The sequence below is a fragment of the Geotrypetes seraphini genome, chromosome 3 (genome assembly GCF_902459505.1).
Source record: "Geotrypetes seraphini chromosome 3, aGeoSer1.1, whole genome shotgun sequence".
Classification (NCBI taxonomy): Eukaryota; Metazoa; Chordata; class Amphibia; order Gymnophiona; family Dermophiidae; genus Geotrypetes; species Geotrypetes seraphini.
Window position 1 is genome coordinate 28416141 of NC_047086.1, and position 15704 is coordinate 28431844.

A 15704-nucleotide genomic window follows, 5' to 3' on the forward strand; every position below is an offset into this window, starting at 1 on the left:
AATGACAAGGCTCTAGTTTTAGAACTTGATTTAAAAGTTTTTGACCTAAGATCTTTAATTTGGTTCAGAGAAGGCTCTTGAAACTGAGCCCACAATTGCTCAGGACTTACTAAACCATCCTCCTCCTGTGGCGCAGTGGTTAAAGCTACAGCCTCAGTACCCTGAGGTTGTGTTCAAACCCACGCTGCTCCTTGTGAATCTGGGCAAATCACTTAAGGCTCCTTTTACGAAGCCGCGTTAGCGGCTTTATCACATGTGACTTTTTATCATGTGCTAACCCCCACTCTAGCCGAAAAACTACCGCCTGTTCAAGAGGAGGTGGTAGCGGCTAGCATGGCCGGCAGTTTAGCGCGCGCTATTACGCACGTTAAACCGTTAATGCAGCTTCGTAAAAGGAGCCCTTAATCCCCCCCCCATTGCCCCAGGTACATTAGATAGATCGTGAGTCCACCGGGACAGACAGGGAAACCATTCTGAGCTCCCCTGGGAGAACGGTATAGAAAATTAATTAAATAAATCTTATTTACTTTTTCTTAAAAAAAAAAAACCCATGGCAAATTGCTGACATGAAATGCTATCAACTAATTTTGGAGTATCTCACTCCAATTTCATCAGCCTCATAACTACTGAAAAGAGCTCCCGAGACTGAGAGGGATTCTTCTCAATAAGCTGATTGTAAAACTTTCTCCTGGCAAGAGCAGTCTCAGAATTATAACGTTGCAAACTTTGATTATACTGTTCTTGTGTAACCTTTGAGGGATATTTTCTCCAAACATATTGATTTCTTCTCATCTAAGTTTAGGGGTGCACGCTTAGGGTAGCTCAATGACTGGTTCTTATAAAAACTTTAGAACTCAACTGAAAACCTATCTTTTTTTCCTAAATACTTGGTAAACTAAGTTAAATGATTCTTAGCATGTGATTCTTAGGTTATGTCATTTAAAAAAAACTTTTGTTAACCGCGTTGAACTTACAGTTACGCAGTTTATAAGTACGATGTTATGTTATGGTGCATTGCTATCAGTTAGGCTTATAACTGAAAGAAGAGGGAGTGAGGAGAGAGGTCTATTCTGATTGGCCCAGGCGCCTTAGGCCCCACCTATGGGCGGGGCTTTGGGACAGCTGGGCCAATCCGGCCCCATTCTGGAGTCACTTGGAAAAGGTACGGGGAAGGAGGATGGGGGTGGGGGGGGGTCATGGGGTAGGCCGGGGGGGTCGCGGGTCGGCGGGGGGAGGGGGGCGATCGGGGGTTCTGGAGGGGGGGTTGCGTCGAGGGCAGGAGGGCCTGGGATCCCTCCTGCCCCTATTGTAGTGGGGGGTGGGGGTAGGGGGTCGCCGGAGCCAGGGGGGCTTAGGCTCCCTCCTGGCCCATTCCAGTAGCGGCGGGGGGTCACCGGGGCCAGGATGATTTAGGCTCCCTCCTGGTCCGATCGTACTCGGGGGGGGGGGTCGCCGCGGGCCAGGAGAGCTTGGGCTCTCTCCTGGCCCGATGTTAATTGCGAGGAGGGGGGTGATGGATCGCGGCAGGAGAGTAGAGGAGTGATGGCATCGCGGTAGGGGAGATGAGGCATCTCTCCTGCCGCGATGGTTGCGGTGGGTAGGTTGCCGGGCCGCTTAACTGATGGCGCCAGCGGCCATCAGCTCAGCTGCCCCTTTTTCACCACTTAGACCTGGTTTGACTACGTCTAAGTCAAAAAGGTCTAAGTGCCGACTAAACTGTTTTGTTTATACCTGTTGTACGCCTAGGTGTAGGTCGGCCCACCTCCCGCCCACTGCCCGCCCTTTCCCCTCCTCTAAACACACCTCTTTTCTCTCTGTGCGTCTAGAGGCAGGGGAAAGGCCTAAGCTGTTTTTAGATACGTCTAAAAAACAGCTTTGGTTATGGGTACTTGGACGATCAGGCTTTTTGATCGTCCAAGTAGCCATTTAGGACACTTTTTAGACGGTTTTGTTTTTTTATTATTACCTCCATAGGGAGGAATATAGAGGTGACATGCTGAAAATAGGGGAGAGGGAAATAGGGATATAAAGGGGACATGCTGGATAAGATACAAGAAAAGACACACAGAGGGCAAAGCTGGAAAAGGGAGACGATGGGGATCCAGAGGGGAAATGCTGGAAAAGAGGCTGAAAAGGACACCAAGAGGGCAGATGCTGAACATGGGGAAAGGATATGGACAGGGATACAGAAGGGAGGTGCTGGACAGGATGAACAAGGATGCAGAGGGAAGATGGATGTTGGACATGAAGATGTTTATACATTTTTAGTAAAAATCCAAATCTACAAGAAGGGATGTCCAATAAGTCTCAAATTCACAAAAACACCCCTCAAGACCAGGGCTACGTCTCAGAATCTATGACAAAAAGGAGAAAAAGACCTCAGTGTCTAACCGGGGCTCTAATAGAAGCTTCCCAAATAGACAAGCCAGTCTCAGACAAAATTTAAAACTGGCAGACACATCCTTGGTCAAAAAAACTCCTTTAAACTCTATTAATATTCAGAGTCACATATATCTTTTGATGAATTTTGTTTAAATTTTCAAATAATTTTTCATAAATAGTGTCATAAAAGTCACTTATCTGAATAGATAGCTGTTTGGACGTAGTCGTGGGGTTAGAGAGCAGGAACAAAAAGTGCTCCGTGGGAAGTCAGCTGAAGGCTAATTAAAGCATATCCAATGCAACACTTCCACAATTATCCAATTTTTAGTCACATATGAACTGCTTGGATGTGAATTTATGGACTTTTTGACTGTATATTTTTCATTTTGTTTTGATAATTTGTCTTCACTTGCTTTTCTAGTATTATAAGACAACTTAGAGCTATAAGTGATTGGCAAAATATACATTTTTAAAATAAATGGCATACAAAAAAAGATTATTTGTACCTGTGCTACTATAAAAAGCAAGCCTAGATGTAGTGTGAAACTTCTGGATCAAGAACTGGGACAGGGAGATCTTGTCATCAGTTTTCAAAGATTCATTCCCGTTTTTCCAATAAAGCATCAGATCTTCATCTGTATAGGCATCTTAAATTACACAAAAATAAAATGATTTTAGCCATAGCATTCAGAGGAGAAGCCTGAAATCATATGAGGCTGGGCTGAGATTGGTTGCGGTTAAGGATGTGCACAGGAAAAATATTTTAATTTGTTTTAGGTTGTTCAGCCTTTTATCCTGATTTTTTGGATTTTTGTTGTTCATTTCAAACTTTCATTTTAATGGCTTATATTTCAAATAGACACAGCCCCTAATCTGATCGCAGCAAAGAAATCTCCCTGATGCAATCAGCTGAGTGGCCGAGGCAGGGAACCCCTGAACCCCACCGCAAGTCGGCCTGAAGGAAGGATGCCCACTCCCTCTTGCTGCCACCCCAAACCCCCGCCACTCTCCGCGGCAGGAGGGATGCCCAGTTCCTCCTGCCACCATCCTCAAACCCCCACTTGACACTGTCAGCAGCAGGAGGGATGTCCAATTCCTCCTGCTGCCACCCCTGAACTCCCCCTTGAAGTCCCCTGGCAGGAGGGATGCCCACTCCCTCCTGCCAGAATCCCTGAAACAACCCCCCAACCACAATAGGCAGGAGGGATACCTCACTCCCTTTTGCCAGCAGGCCCTCCTCAAACCCATGACCCCCCCAATCTACGACCCCCCCTAACTTGAACCCTCCACCCCAGCACCCCTCCAGACCTAAACCCCCATCCCAACATTGCAATAATCTAATTGGGATAGTATCAGTGACTTGAACCAAGATCTGAAAGTTTTCTTTGGCAAAGCAGTGCCGAATTCGTCTCAGTTTTCTCTGTGTTGTGAATATTTTCTTGGTTAATGTTCCCATCTGTGATATCAGACAAAAGTCCCTACACCAAAGCTCTACATACAAATAGGCAAGATACGATGAAACCTACACAGGATTAGGATCCATGCCCCTACTTTACCTATAGCTATTATAATGCAGCACCTTATAAATTATAAACCTGAGAAAAATGAAAGGTCTTAAGCTTGATATAATCTCAGAAGCAGAAAGTTTAAACCGTAAACGCCTTGAAAATAAAGGTACTAAAGAAGCAAACGCTGACCAGCATGTAGCCTCCAAGGGACAACTGAGAGGTTAAACTAAACCTTAGGTTTTTATACCGCGCCATCTCCATGGTCGTGGAGCTCGGCACGGTTTACAGGGATTGTAATAAGAAAGGAACTCCAGGGAAGGGGATAGATGAAGATCGGAGGGGAGGAGAATGTTAGAGAGTTAGGATGTGAGAGAGGGGGGGAGGTTAGATTTTAGAGAAAAGCCAGGTTTTCAGAAGTTTGCGGAAGGGTTGGAGAGCACTCAGGTTCCGAAGGGGGGAGGTGAGGTTATTCCAGAGCTCGGTGAATCTGAAGAGGAGGGAGGTCCCCAGTTTTCCTGGGTGGGAGATGCCTTTTAATGAGGGGAAAGATAGTTTCGATTTTTGGGTAGGTCTGGAGGTACTAAGATTCGAGGAATTCCAGGATAGAGGAATTAATGGAGGAAGGATGCCGTGGAGGATCTTGAAGGTTAGGCTGATGTATTTGAAGTGGACTCTGGAAGATATTGGAAGCCAGTGGAGCTTGGAAAGGAGTGGTGAGACGTGATCGAATTTGCTTTTAGAAAAGATAAGTTTGGCCGCGGCGTTTTGGATCCGCTGGAGTCTGTGGAGGTTTTTCTTCGTTAGGCATATGAAGATGGAATTGCAATAGTCCAGTCTGGAGAGGATGATGGATTGGACGAGAACGGCAAAATGATTTTGATGGAAACAGGATCTTACTGATCTCAGCATGTGAAGGCTGAAATAGCATTTTTTTACCAGGGAGTTGAGGTGGTCGTTGAAGGACAGTGTAGAGTCAATGATGACGCCCAGGACCTTATTGGAGAATTTGAGCTGCAGAGAGGAGCCGGAAGGCAGTGGGATTGAGGGGGGTAGCTGAGCTAATTTTGGGCCAAGCCAAAGTAGTTTTGTCTTGGATTCGTTCAATTTCATTTGGACGGAGTGGGCCCAAGATTGGAGGTTTGAGATACAGGAGGATATGTTCAATGGGAGATTGGTGAGGTTCAAGTCGGTCTCGAGAAGGACAGGGATGTCATCAGCATAGGTGTAAATTGTTTCAGAGGGGGATAGATGGAGAAATTTTAGGGAGGACATATAGATGTTGAAGAGGATAGGAGAAAGAGGTGAACCTTGCGGGACTCCACAGCTTGGTGTCCAGGGGGAGGAAGAGGTACCATTCATGTTGACAATGTAGGAGTGGGAGCGAAGGAATTTTGAGAACCATTCAAGGACGGTGGAGGTGATGCCAATCTCGGAAAGTTGGTAGAGTAGAATGTCGTGATGGACAACGTCGAAAGCGGCAGAGAGGTCAAATTGCAAGAGGACAGCGAACTTGTTGCGGGAGTGAAGTTGCTGGACCTTAGAGATTAGGGAGGTTAGTAGGGATTCGGTGCTGAAATTGGGACGAAAGCCCTATTGGTAGGGTAAGAGGATGGAGAATTTCTCTAGGTAGGATGAGAGTTGAGTCGATATGATGGACTCGAGCATCTTGGTTAGGAGAGGGATATTTGCTATTGGGCGATAGCTGGATGGAGTGGAAAGGTCGAGGTCGGGTTTTTTCAATAGAAGGGTTAAGGCAATATGGCCCATTTCTGGGGAGAAAAGGCCCGAATGTAGAGCGGAGTTTAGGAGTTTGGTGATGGAAGAGATGGCTTGAGTGGGTATTTCCTCGTAGAGGTAGGAGGGGAAAGGGTCTAAAGAACAGTTGCAGGATTTCATTTTGAGACAGAGTTTGAGGGTGGTGGAATCGGATACTTGGTCGAAGGCAGCCCAGAGTCTGTCGGCTGGGATAGCGCTGGAAGCCGATAGAGTAGGGTTGGGGTCAGTGAGCACCAGGGAGTTGTAGGAGACTGTAGGTGGGAAGGAGCTGCATAGGGTAGTGACCTTATCATTGTGACGCCGGTTAGAGAATCGGGATGGTTAGGTGGGATTAGGCGTCTGTCCATTAGGACAAACGTAATTCTATATAGGACGCCTAGGTGCGATTCTCAAAAGCCACTTAGGCTTAGTATAAATACCTAATTTTTTTAAAAAATCAGAATATTGTAGAGGTCTTCTGACACTCAGGTTCACATTTTCATTATCTTCATCTATCACACTTGTATAGCCCACAGCCACTACATGGAAAATGCTTTTTCAAATGAAAGACGGTGTCTCTGTTACAGAAAGCTTCGGTTTTACTTACAGCTTTCCAGCTCCAGTGTACAGGTCTGTGTGTCCAAAGGAAACCGACTGAAGTCCATGTTACACATTGCTGTCACTGTAATCCTGACCAATGGAGAAAGAATCACATATTTACACTTCAATTAGGATGTTAGTATGTAGGATGGATTTGATTAAAATCGTGGATTTCGGTTCACAGTCATAAACGCGCGGGACAAAGGCGTATCGACATTACAGAGCAGACAATTGAGCACAAGACTCCAGCCCGCCACCGTAAAAGTTTATTTTAAAGAGCTCCGAGGGGGTGTGTGAGGGGGGAACCTCCCCCCAGTTTACTTAATAGTGTTCGCGCTGCTATTGGGGGGGGTTGTGAGGTTGGAACCCCACATTATACAGAAAACGTAACTTTTTCCCTAAAAAATACAGCAGCGCGAACACTATTAAATAAAGTGGGGGGGTTCCCCCCCCCTCGGAGCTCTTTAAAATAAACTTTTAGGGCGGGGTGCTGGAGTCTTGCGCTCAATTGTCTGCTCTGTAATGTTGGCGTGCCTTTGTCCGGCGCACTTTTGTCCCATCACCTGGTTTTCTACATAAAGACTCATTTTTGCTGGTATAATCTTAATACAGTATTTACAACCAGATGAAGGTTTCATCTCTGAAAAATAACTTTTCAGATTAGTTTTACAGTTATATCAATAAATTGCTGATTTGGTTATCCTATATAATAAAACCCTAGCCGCGCATGTGCACTTAACTGCGTGCTTCCGTGATCTCTGATCTGTGATCAGTAGGTCCGTGGCAAGCAGGAGTGCGGATGGGTTCATAGACAAAGGCGCGCACTGACAACTGAGCGCAAGACGGAGGTGCGCGCCAAAGAAAATGACAGTTTTTAGAGACTCCGACGGGGGGTTTTGTTGGGGATCCCCCCCACTTTACTTAATACAGATCGCGGCGGTGTTGTGGGTGGTTTGGGGGGTTGTAACCCCCCTCATTATACTGTAAACTTAACTTTTTCCCTGTTTGTAGGGAAAAAGTGAAGTTTTCAGTAAAATGGGGGGGGTTACAACCCCCCAAGCCCCCCACAACGCCCCCACAATGCGGCGCAATCTGTATAAAGTAAAGTGGGGGGGGTTCCCCCAACACACCCCCGTCGGAGCCCCTAAAAACAGTTATTTTCTTTGGCGCGCGCCTCCGCGCTGCGCTCAGTTGTCCCCGCGTGCCTTTGTCTTCCGCGGTTTTGACCTGACACCGTGCGGATGCGGCGGCCAGTCAACTCGGAGAAACAGCACAGCCGCCGACTCCCCCCCTCCCGCTCTCACTCACTGCCCAAACCACCACCGCCAAAGCCTCCTCCTTCTGGCTGGCTCACCTGCCTTTAAATTAAGAGGAAAGCGCTGCACCGCGCTAACGCTGGCCTCGCCGTCTTCTGTCCACTGTGGCCCGCCCTCTCTGACTACTTCCTGTTTCCGCTAGGGTTGGTCGCTGTGGATAGAAGATGCCGAAGCCAGCAGTGGCGCATGCAGCGCTCTTCTATTAATTTCTACGCGGCGGCTGGGAAGGGGGCGGCGGAAAATGCTGATGCTGCACAGGGAAGGCCGGGAAATACTGCTGCTGCTTCACAGGCAAAGGTGAGACAGCTAGCACCCGTTAATGTAACGGGCTAAAATACTAGTACTATTAGAAATATATAGGTAAATAATTATGAAATTATTGCAAGGTGAACTATCTCCAGTTTAATAGGTTAATCATTTCTGCTGTACTTTATTAGAAGGAGAAAATAATCATTACATTAATAACTATTTAAATAGTTTCATTTAACCAAAACAATAACATTCTAGCATATGCACTCTTGTATTTGCTTAAACATCCATGTTAGCTGATGTGATTAAACAAAATATCTTTAAAAAAACCTTAGGCCCCCTTTTACCAAGCCGCAGTAGAGCGTTTTAGCGCAGACTGGCGATGTACATGCTCCAACGCTCATAGGAATTGAATGAGCGTCATAGCATTTACCTTGCGAGCCTGCGTTAAAACGCTCCACCGCAACTTGATAAAAGGGGCCCATAGACTATCAGCCAGGTCCACACATGAAAAACTTAAAGTACAGTGGTGCCTCACACAACGAACTTAATTCGTTTCAGGAGCAAGTTTGTTATGCGAAAAGTTCGTTATGTGAAACGCGTTTTCCCATAACAATACATGTTAAAAAAAATAATTCGTTCTGTAGCATAAAATATGCTAAGATGACATAAAAAAAGATAAATTTATCTTGTTAGAGCTGGTGTTAGACACAACTGGGGACTGCAAAGTCCAGGCAGAGGCTTACGGCTCTCTTTGACCAGGGGGGACAGTTGCCCTAGTTGCACTACCCTAACCCTATTCCTGCTATGTGTGACTGTGGTATTCTGTTAGCATGATATAGAGGGGATATATGTGAAGGGGAGGGGAGACAGGGGTTTTGTTGATCCTTGCTGTGTATTATAATCACCCCCCACATACTCCCCAGTACCTTTTTAATCATCCCCCCTCGGTACCTTTTTTAATTCCTCCCATCTTTCCCAGCCAGTGGCGTACAGGCCAGAAGCGCAGAGATCAGGAGCAATTCCTCTGCACGCCTGTGTGGGCCCATGCCGATTTCCGAATGGCTGCAGTTAGTTCTTGTGAGTCCCGCGAGAGCTGACTGCAGCCATTCAGAGATCAGCGCAGGCCCAGGCAGTAGCACAGAAGGCTTGCTCTTGATCTCTGCGCTTCTGGCTGGGAAATTTGCTAGACCACCAGTTACGAGTGAGCGGGTGAGATTAAAGTTGCAGCAGTGGTGGCTTTTTTAAAAAAATATGTGGCGGCGGGGGGAGGTTTAAAAATATGCGGTGGCGGCAGAGGCTTAAAAATATGCAGCAGCGGCGGCAGGGGGGTTTAAAATATGTAGCGCCACTGCACAGGGAGCCAGGCGGAGAGAGGGCAGTTAAGCGCAGTGCCTGCGCGGAAGGATGCAGCTCGGGCGACTTCGTTGTGTGAAACGAAGTTCGTTGTAGGAAGCAAGACCTGAAGTTCGTTGTGCGCAGCGTTCGCTGTGCGAGGCGTCCGTTATGCGAGGCACCACTGTACTGTCTTCTGTAGCTCATTCATCTTCATCTTCTAGTTTGTTCATAATCTGGAAAAGAAAAAGAAGCTTTCCTGCTTTATCGGGTCCCAATTTCTCTGTTTGGCATGAATGAGTCCAAAGGAAGAGAATATTCTTACTATGCCAGCAGAAGAAGCTACTGCTGTTAAAATTTAAATAATTACTTCAACACGTGCTTAATAAGTGACCTCCACCAGTTCACTGGTGTGACTTTCTTTAAAACATCACTGGCTAACATATATTTATTGGATGGTTCCTCCTTAGCTCTGAAGTTTATTACAGTTGGCATTTCAGATGGATGATTCCTGGATACCCATGTCATAGCGAACTCCTCTTCTTCAGCACTTAAGGTTTGACCCTCATACGTGACCATTTATTTTTTTTCATCAAAACGGGACATCTATTAATATTCAGTCCCGCCCCCAACCCCGCCCTAGCCATACCCCCAATCCCGCCCTAGCCCCGCCCCTGATTTATTCCATTCATTTTTCACGTACACATAATATCTTATTAATTCTTAATGGTAACCATAAAATTTAAAAAACTCCACAAAGCACACAGTATGCAGGGAAAATGTTAATTATCATTTATATTTGGGGGGGGTTTCAAAGGCAAATGACTTTAAAATATGCAATGTCACCTCAGTAACTATAGAAAAATAGACAAATATAGTGCAAAATATAGACAGCAGATATAAATTCTCAAAACTGACACATTTTGATCACTAAATTGAAAATAAAATCATTTTTCCTATCTTCTTTCTTTCTTTTCCAACATTTCTTTCACAATCCAGCCCCATCCACTTTGGGTCCAGGTCTCTCTCTCTTTTCCCTCTGTTACCCTCCCCAGATCCAGTGTCAGTTCTCCTTTGTACCTTTGTTCCAAGTCTCCCTCTCTCTCCCTCCTCTGTTATGATCTTGCATCTCTCTGCTCTTCCTCACGGTCTCTCCCCCTCTGTCTGCACCTCCCATAGCCATAGTCCTGCATCTGCCTCCTGTCTTTCCCCTTTGGTCCAGGCCTTTCTCTTTCTAGACTTCCTTTTGCTTACAACCCCTCCCCCCTTTCTCTTCCTCCTTCTCTCCTTCCTTCCTCCCTCCTTCCTATGTCCCCCCTCACTGCCTTCCAGCTTTGTCCCACCCCCTCCCCCGAAGCCAGCCAGCCAGCCTACCTCCCTCTCCCCTGCCGTAACAAAGCCACCTGCCTATCTGCCTCCCTCCCTCCAGCGCCAAAGCCTGGCCTATCACCGACTGACACCCCCCCCCCCCCCCCGGACAGGTCTCCGCTGCTGCTTCCTGCCCACTACCGCTGTAACTGAAGGAAAGGAAGGTCTAGGTGCCGGCTCACAAGCCTTCTCCCTGACGTAAATTTTTACATCAGAGAGGAAGTTCCAGGCCAGCCAATCGCTGCATGGATGGCCCAGAACTTCCACTCCAGCGTCAGAAATTACATCGGGAAGAAAGCTTGTGAGCTGGTGCCTGGACCTTCCTTTCCTTCAGTTGCAGCGGGCGGCGGGCGGGAAGCAGCAGCAGGCAGTGGCAGATTGGGGGAGGGGTTTGAATCGGTGATATGCCAGGCTTCGGCATTGTAGGGAGGGAGACAGACAGGCAGGCTGGCTTTGTTGCGGCAGGGAGGGAGAGGAAGTAGGGAGAGATCCTAGGCTCTGCAATCGCCTGTCCCGTTGTCTCCACGCACAGCTTCGGGATGCTGTCTCTGAAAATGAAACATTTTGGCGTCCCAAAGCTGTGCATGGGGACAACGGGACAGGGGATCTAAAAACGGGACGGTCCCGTTCAAAACAGGACGTATGGTCACATTACTCATACTGGATATTGGCAATATATTCAAGAAAATGAGTTGGAGATAGTGCTTGTCCCTTTCATTAAAAAAAAAAAAATTTGTAATTTAATTCTGTCATTGAACAGTTCTGTTTTTAAGTGCTCACTTGGTTCCTTCCAAATTTCAACAGCATCAGCAATAAAACAGCTATTTTTCTCTATTTTGTTTAAAGCTTCAGAAATGGGTTTCAGGATTCTCAGCATATCTTCAACATTTCTCTTAAGCCCAATGTTGAGAATTTTGGCTGAACAATGCCATTTATTTTCTCTCAATTTTGTTCATAAAATGTCATCATAATAGGCTAGTTCTTGATACGCTCTAACCCAGCTCCATGGGGAGAACATCTTTAAACCTACCAGAGACTTTTCCATTCTATGGACTTTCACAACAAAATTCAAATTTCTGACCAACTGACTTTCCTGCCAAAATTCAAATTGGTGGATTGCCATGTTCCCAATCAGGTCAGTGAACCTACTATTTCCAAAGTCACACTGCAGACTTAAGAGACACAAACCCCATGGATGCTCTCTGAATAGAACACAAAGGAAAAAGAAGAACTATCCTTCACAAGCCACAACAGAGCAGAAAACCACAGTGAAGCTGACGACGGAGTAAAAGGTCTCAGCAACTCGACCAAATACAAGTTCCTGTGAGCTTTACTCCACTGTTGCTTCACTGTGGTTTTGTGCTCTGTGAACCGAGCTACAACAGAGGACAGATAATACAATAGGATCTAAGAACTCAAGCTCCTCGCGACCCTGTTGGATCTCCCTCTGACGTCCCTCCCTCTTCCTATGCGCGGCACCCGAAGTGATGTCAGCCGGAGAGCAGATGGGGTCACCAAGAGCACGCTGTTGACCGCCGCAAACTTCAGCTGGAGATATGGGGGGCGGAAAGGAGGAGGGGTGCCAGTGCCCCCACCAATATGACCCCCTCACCCCTCCCCCCTCACTAAGCCATTGCATAGTCAGCAGGAACTGGGAATGCTTACCTCATGCTGTAAAGGACCTGACCATCCGGATACACCCGCAACATGATGTTATCTGTAGTGGTGTCGTGAATAAAAGATCTCTTAGAGTGGACAAAGAAGACGTCCGGAACCCAAATCCTCTTCACCAATCTGCCATCAAAGGTCATGCTTTTATTGCTATTGCTGTGGAAAGAGAGGCGTTCATCCTTCCAGTAATGTCTCAGGTATAGGGTCATGGTGAAATCCTGTGTTTGGAAAACAAAATATCTTGAAGAGTCTACAACACTGAGGCTGAGTAACGGGAACAGCAGCTGTACAATATTGAATTAGGCTTTTATTTTGGGGAGGGTGGTTGCTTGCAGAAATTGACAATTTTTTTTTTAACAGTCGGGTACTGGAATTTAGCCACGAGGGTGATTTTATAAAGTGGTGCCTAGAGATAATGCCCGAAAAGTCCATATGCCATTATTAAGATGGGGAAATCTACTGCTTATTTCTAGGATAAGCAGCATAAGATCCGTTTTACTCTTTTGGAATCTGGCCAGGTACTTGTGACCTGGATTGGCCACTATTGGAAATAAAATATTGGACTGGAGGACTGGGGTATGGGGTGGGTTGTTACCTGCACCTATTCTGAGCTTACCATATTTGTTTGGCCGATTTCTTGTCAGTTTTTTCACCTGTATCTGCTTTGGGAATCACAAGGGGATTGGTGGTTGAGCGGGTGAGAGTGGATGCATAGTATTGTGTCTAACATTGACAAAATGTGAGCTTGTTTTCTGTATTTCATTATGATTCTGTATTCTTTTTGTTGAGCTCAATAAAATATATTTAACAATAAAATATTGGATTTGATGGATCTTTGGTCTGTCTCAGTATAGTGACTCTTATGTTCTTATGTAGACAGACACCAAAGATGCCATCAAATTAACTGTTAGGCACTTATGTTTACTAGGTAGTTCTATAAAGTTGTGCCTAACTGAAAGGGGGCATACATGTGGACGGAGCATCTCTCCCAGTTAGGCACATCATTAATAGAATAGTATAAGCTACATGTGCCACGTGCGCCAACTTATAGCTGCCATTGCTTTGGTGCGCGAGGGTGTGCCCACACATGGGCACACCAATACTGACTTCACATTAATATTCTCTAGCGAAATCTTATCGTCATGATGTCTTGGTGTCACTGAGTGTCACATGTTTGATTTTCTCCCAGTTTGGTGAGAGGTTGTATGTGTGTAGTCAGTGCAAAGAGCTCCTAACACTTAAGGAACAGGTCTGATCTCTGGAGGCTAGGGTAGCAGCCTTGAAGTTCCTGAGGGAGGCAGAAAGGTACAAAGAGGGGACCTAATGGGATGTTTTAGGGAGGTCTCACCTCCAGACTGGCAATTTCTGGTACTGCCACGAAGGAGAAAGGTCTCCTGAAATCACCGTGGAATGGTAGGAAATGATCCTGTAGCCTGTGTCTGCTCTCCAGAGGACGGATTATCCTCTTGAACTGAGGATGTGTATGAAGGGGCTTCTGGAAGGAAAGGTTAGGACAGTCGTTGTAGTGGGAGATTAGATCATAAGGCATGTAGATAGCTGGGTGGCTGGTGGACATGAGGATTGATTGGTCACTTGCCTGCTTGGTGCGTCACCTAGATAAGATTTTAGATAGTGCCGGATAGAAGCCTACTGTCTTGGTACATGTGGATACTAATGATATAGGAAAATGTGATAGGGAGGTTCTGGAAGTCAAATGTAGGCTTTTAGGTAGGAAGTTCGAGATGGGCCTGTTGGAGGCAGGCTCCATCTACAATTCTTCTCTTGGTGCTCTAATTTCATCCCATAGGTTCCAGTACCACCTCTATGCTGATGACTCCCAAATCTACCTCTCTACTCCTGAAATTTCAACAGGAATTCAGGGCCGAGTCTCAACCTGCCTCTCTGACATTGCTACATGGATGTCTATCCGCCATCTAAAATTAAACATGGCCAAGACTGAACCGCTTATCTTTCCTCCTAAACCCACCTCTCCCTTTCCCTCGTTCTCTATAGCAGTGGATAACACTCTCATCCTCCATATTGCGTCAGCTAGCAACCTCAGGGTCATCTCTGACTCGCTGCTCTCCTCCTTGCATATTCAACAGGCTGCCCAAACTTGTCATTTCTTTCTCTGTAATATTGCTAAAATCCATGCTTTCCTCTCTGAGCACGCTGCCAAGACCCTCATCTGCGCTCTCTTCATCTCTCGTCTGGATTACTGCAATGTGCTTCTCGCTGGTTTTCCACTAAGTCATATCTCTCCCCTTCAATCTGTTCAAAACGCTGCTGTGCGCCTTGTATTCTGCCAGGGTCGTTACACTGATCGCTTGTTGTTACAGCTTACGGAGGAGTGTGTGGTGCAGTGGATGGAGCTACAGCCTCAGCACCTTGGGGTTGTGGGTTCAAACCCCGTGCTGCTCCCTGTGACCCTGGGCAAGTCACTTAATCCTCCATAACCCCAGGTACGTTAGATAGATTGTGAGCCACCGGGACAGATAGGGAAAATGCTTGAGTACCTGATTGTAAAACCGCTTAGATAACCTTGATAGGCGGTATATAAAAAAAACTAATAAACTTGAAACTTATTCCCCTGATGAAGCTTAAGATAGCGAAACAGGGGCCCTGTCGGGAGTTCGCTGCCTCAGCACCCAAAGTTGTGGGATCAAATCCCAGCACTGTTCCTTGTTATCCTGGGTAAGTCACTTAATCGTCCCATTCCTTTTCCCTTTCCATCCCTGCCCAGCATCTAGTCTCTTTCTCTTCGCTTCCCCTCCACCTATATCCGACATCTCTCTCTCTTTATCCCACTCCATTTTCGGAATCCTCCTGCCTTTTCCTGCGATGGACCGCTGGTCTGACCCAGCAGCGGCAATTCTTATGTTCTTATGTTTTCATGTCTATCATCCCCTGTCCTTCCTGTCTAGTGTCTCTTCACCACCTTTCCCATCTATCACTGCTCCCTCTGTTCCCTTCCACCTTGGTCCAGCATTTCACTCACTTTCCTTTTCCTCACTGCTGTCACTACCTCTGAAGAAGTTATTCATTTGATGTACCACCTCATATTATGAGAATAATGAAGCATCTACTATAATAAAACGCTAAGCGTGCATACGCACGCTTACCCGCGTGATCCGTGATCCCTGATCCGTAGGTCCGCGGCCAACGCTCCCTCTCTCGTAGACTGCAAGGTGATGTGCGGTCTTGCCGGCTCTGGCTCCCTTACCCTTCATGGGCAAAGGTTATTTCTACGTTCAAGCTCTGGCTCCCTTACACTTCACCGGCAAAGTTTATTTTTAAGTTCAAATCGCCGCCGCAGCTCCTCTCTCGAGCAGCGCCTGCATCGGAGAAAGCTTCTGATGCAGACGGGGATCGAGAGAGGAGCCGCCGCCGCTTGGAACTTAAAAATAACTCCTCAATAATAGCAGGCACGTTCGACAGAAATCATTTTAAAAAAAGCTGAGCAGGCCAGAACACGAACAGGGAAGGGAAGGGGGAGGGGCCGAACGGAGCAGGCACGTTG

At 46.5% G+C, this 15704-nt stretch overlaps 1 protein-coding gene across 3 annotated transcripts in view; it reads right to left on the bottom strand.

Moving 5' to 3' along the window:
* LOC117357479 (gamma-aminobutyric acid receptor subunit rho-2-like) overlaps positions 1 to 15704 on the bottom strand; it is a 52034-nt gene that overhangs the window by 24320 nt on the left and 12010 nt on the right. For all 3 annotated transcript variants that reach the window (XM_033938143.1, XM_033938142.1, XM_033938144.1), the window contains exons 4-6: positions 12179 to 12402; positions 6253 to 6335; positions 2889 to 3029 (exon numbers count right to left, since the gene is read on the bottom strand). In XM_033938143.1, the coding sequence (XP_033794034.1) occupies positions 2889 to 3029; positions 6253 to 6335; positions 12179 to 12402 (448 nt within the window). The remainder of the gene's footprint in view (positions 1 to 2888; positions 3030 to 6252; positions 6336 to 12178; positions 12403 to 15704) is intronic.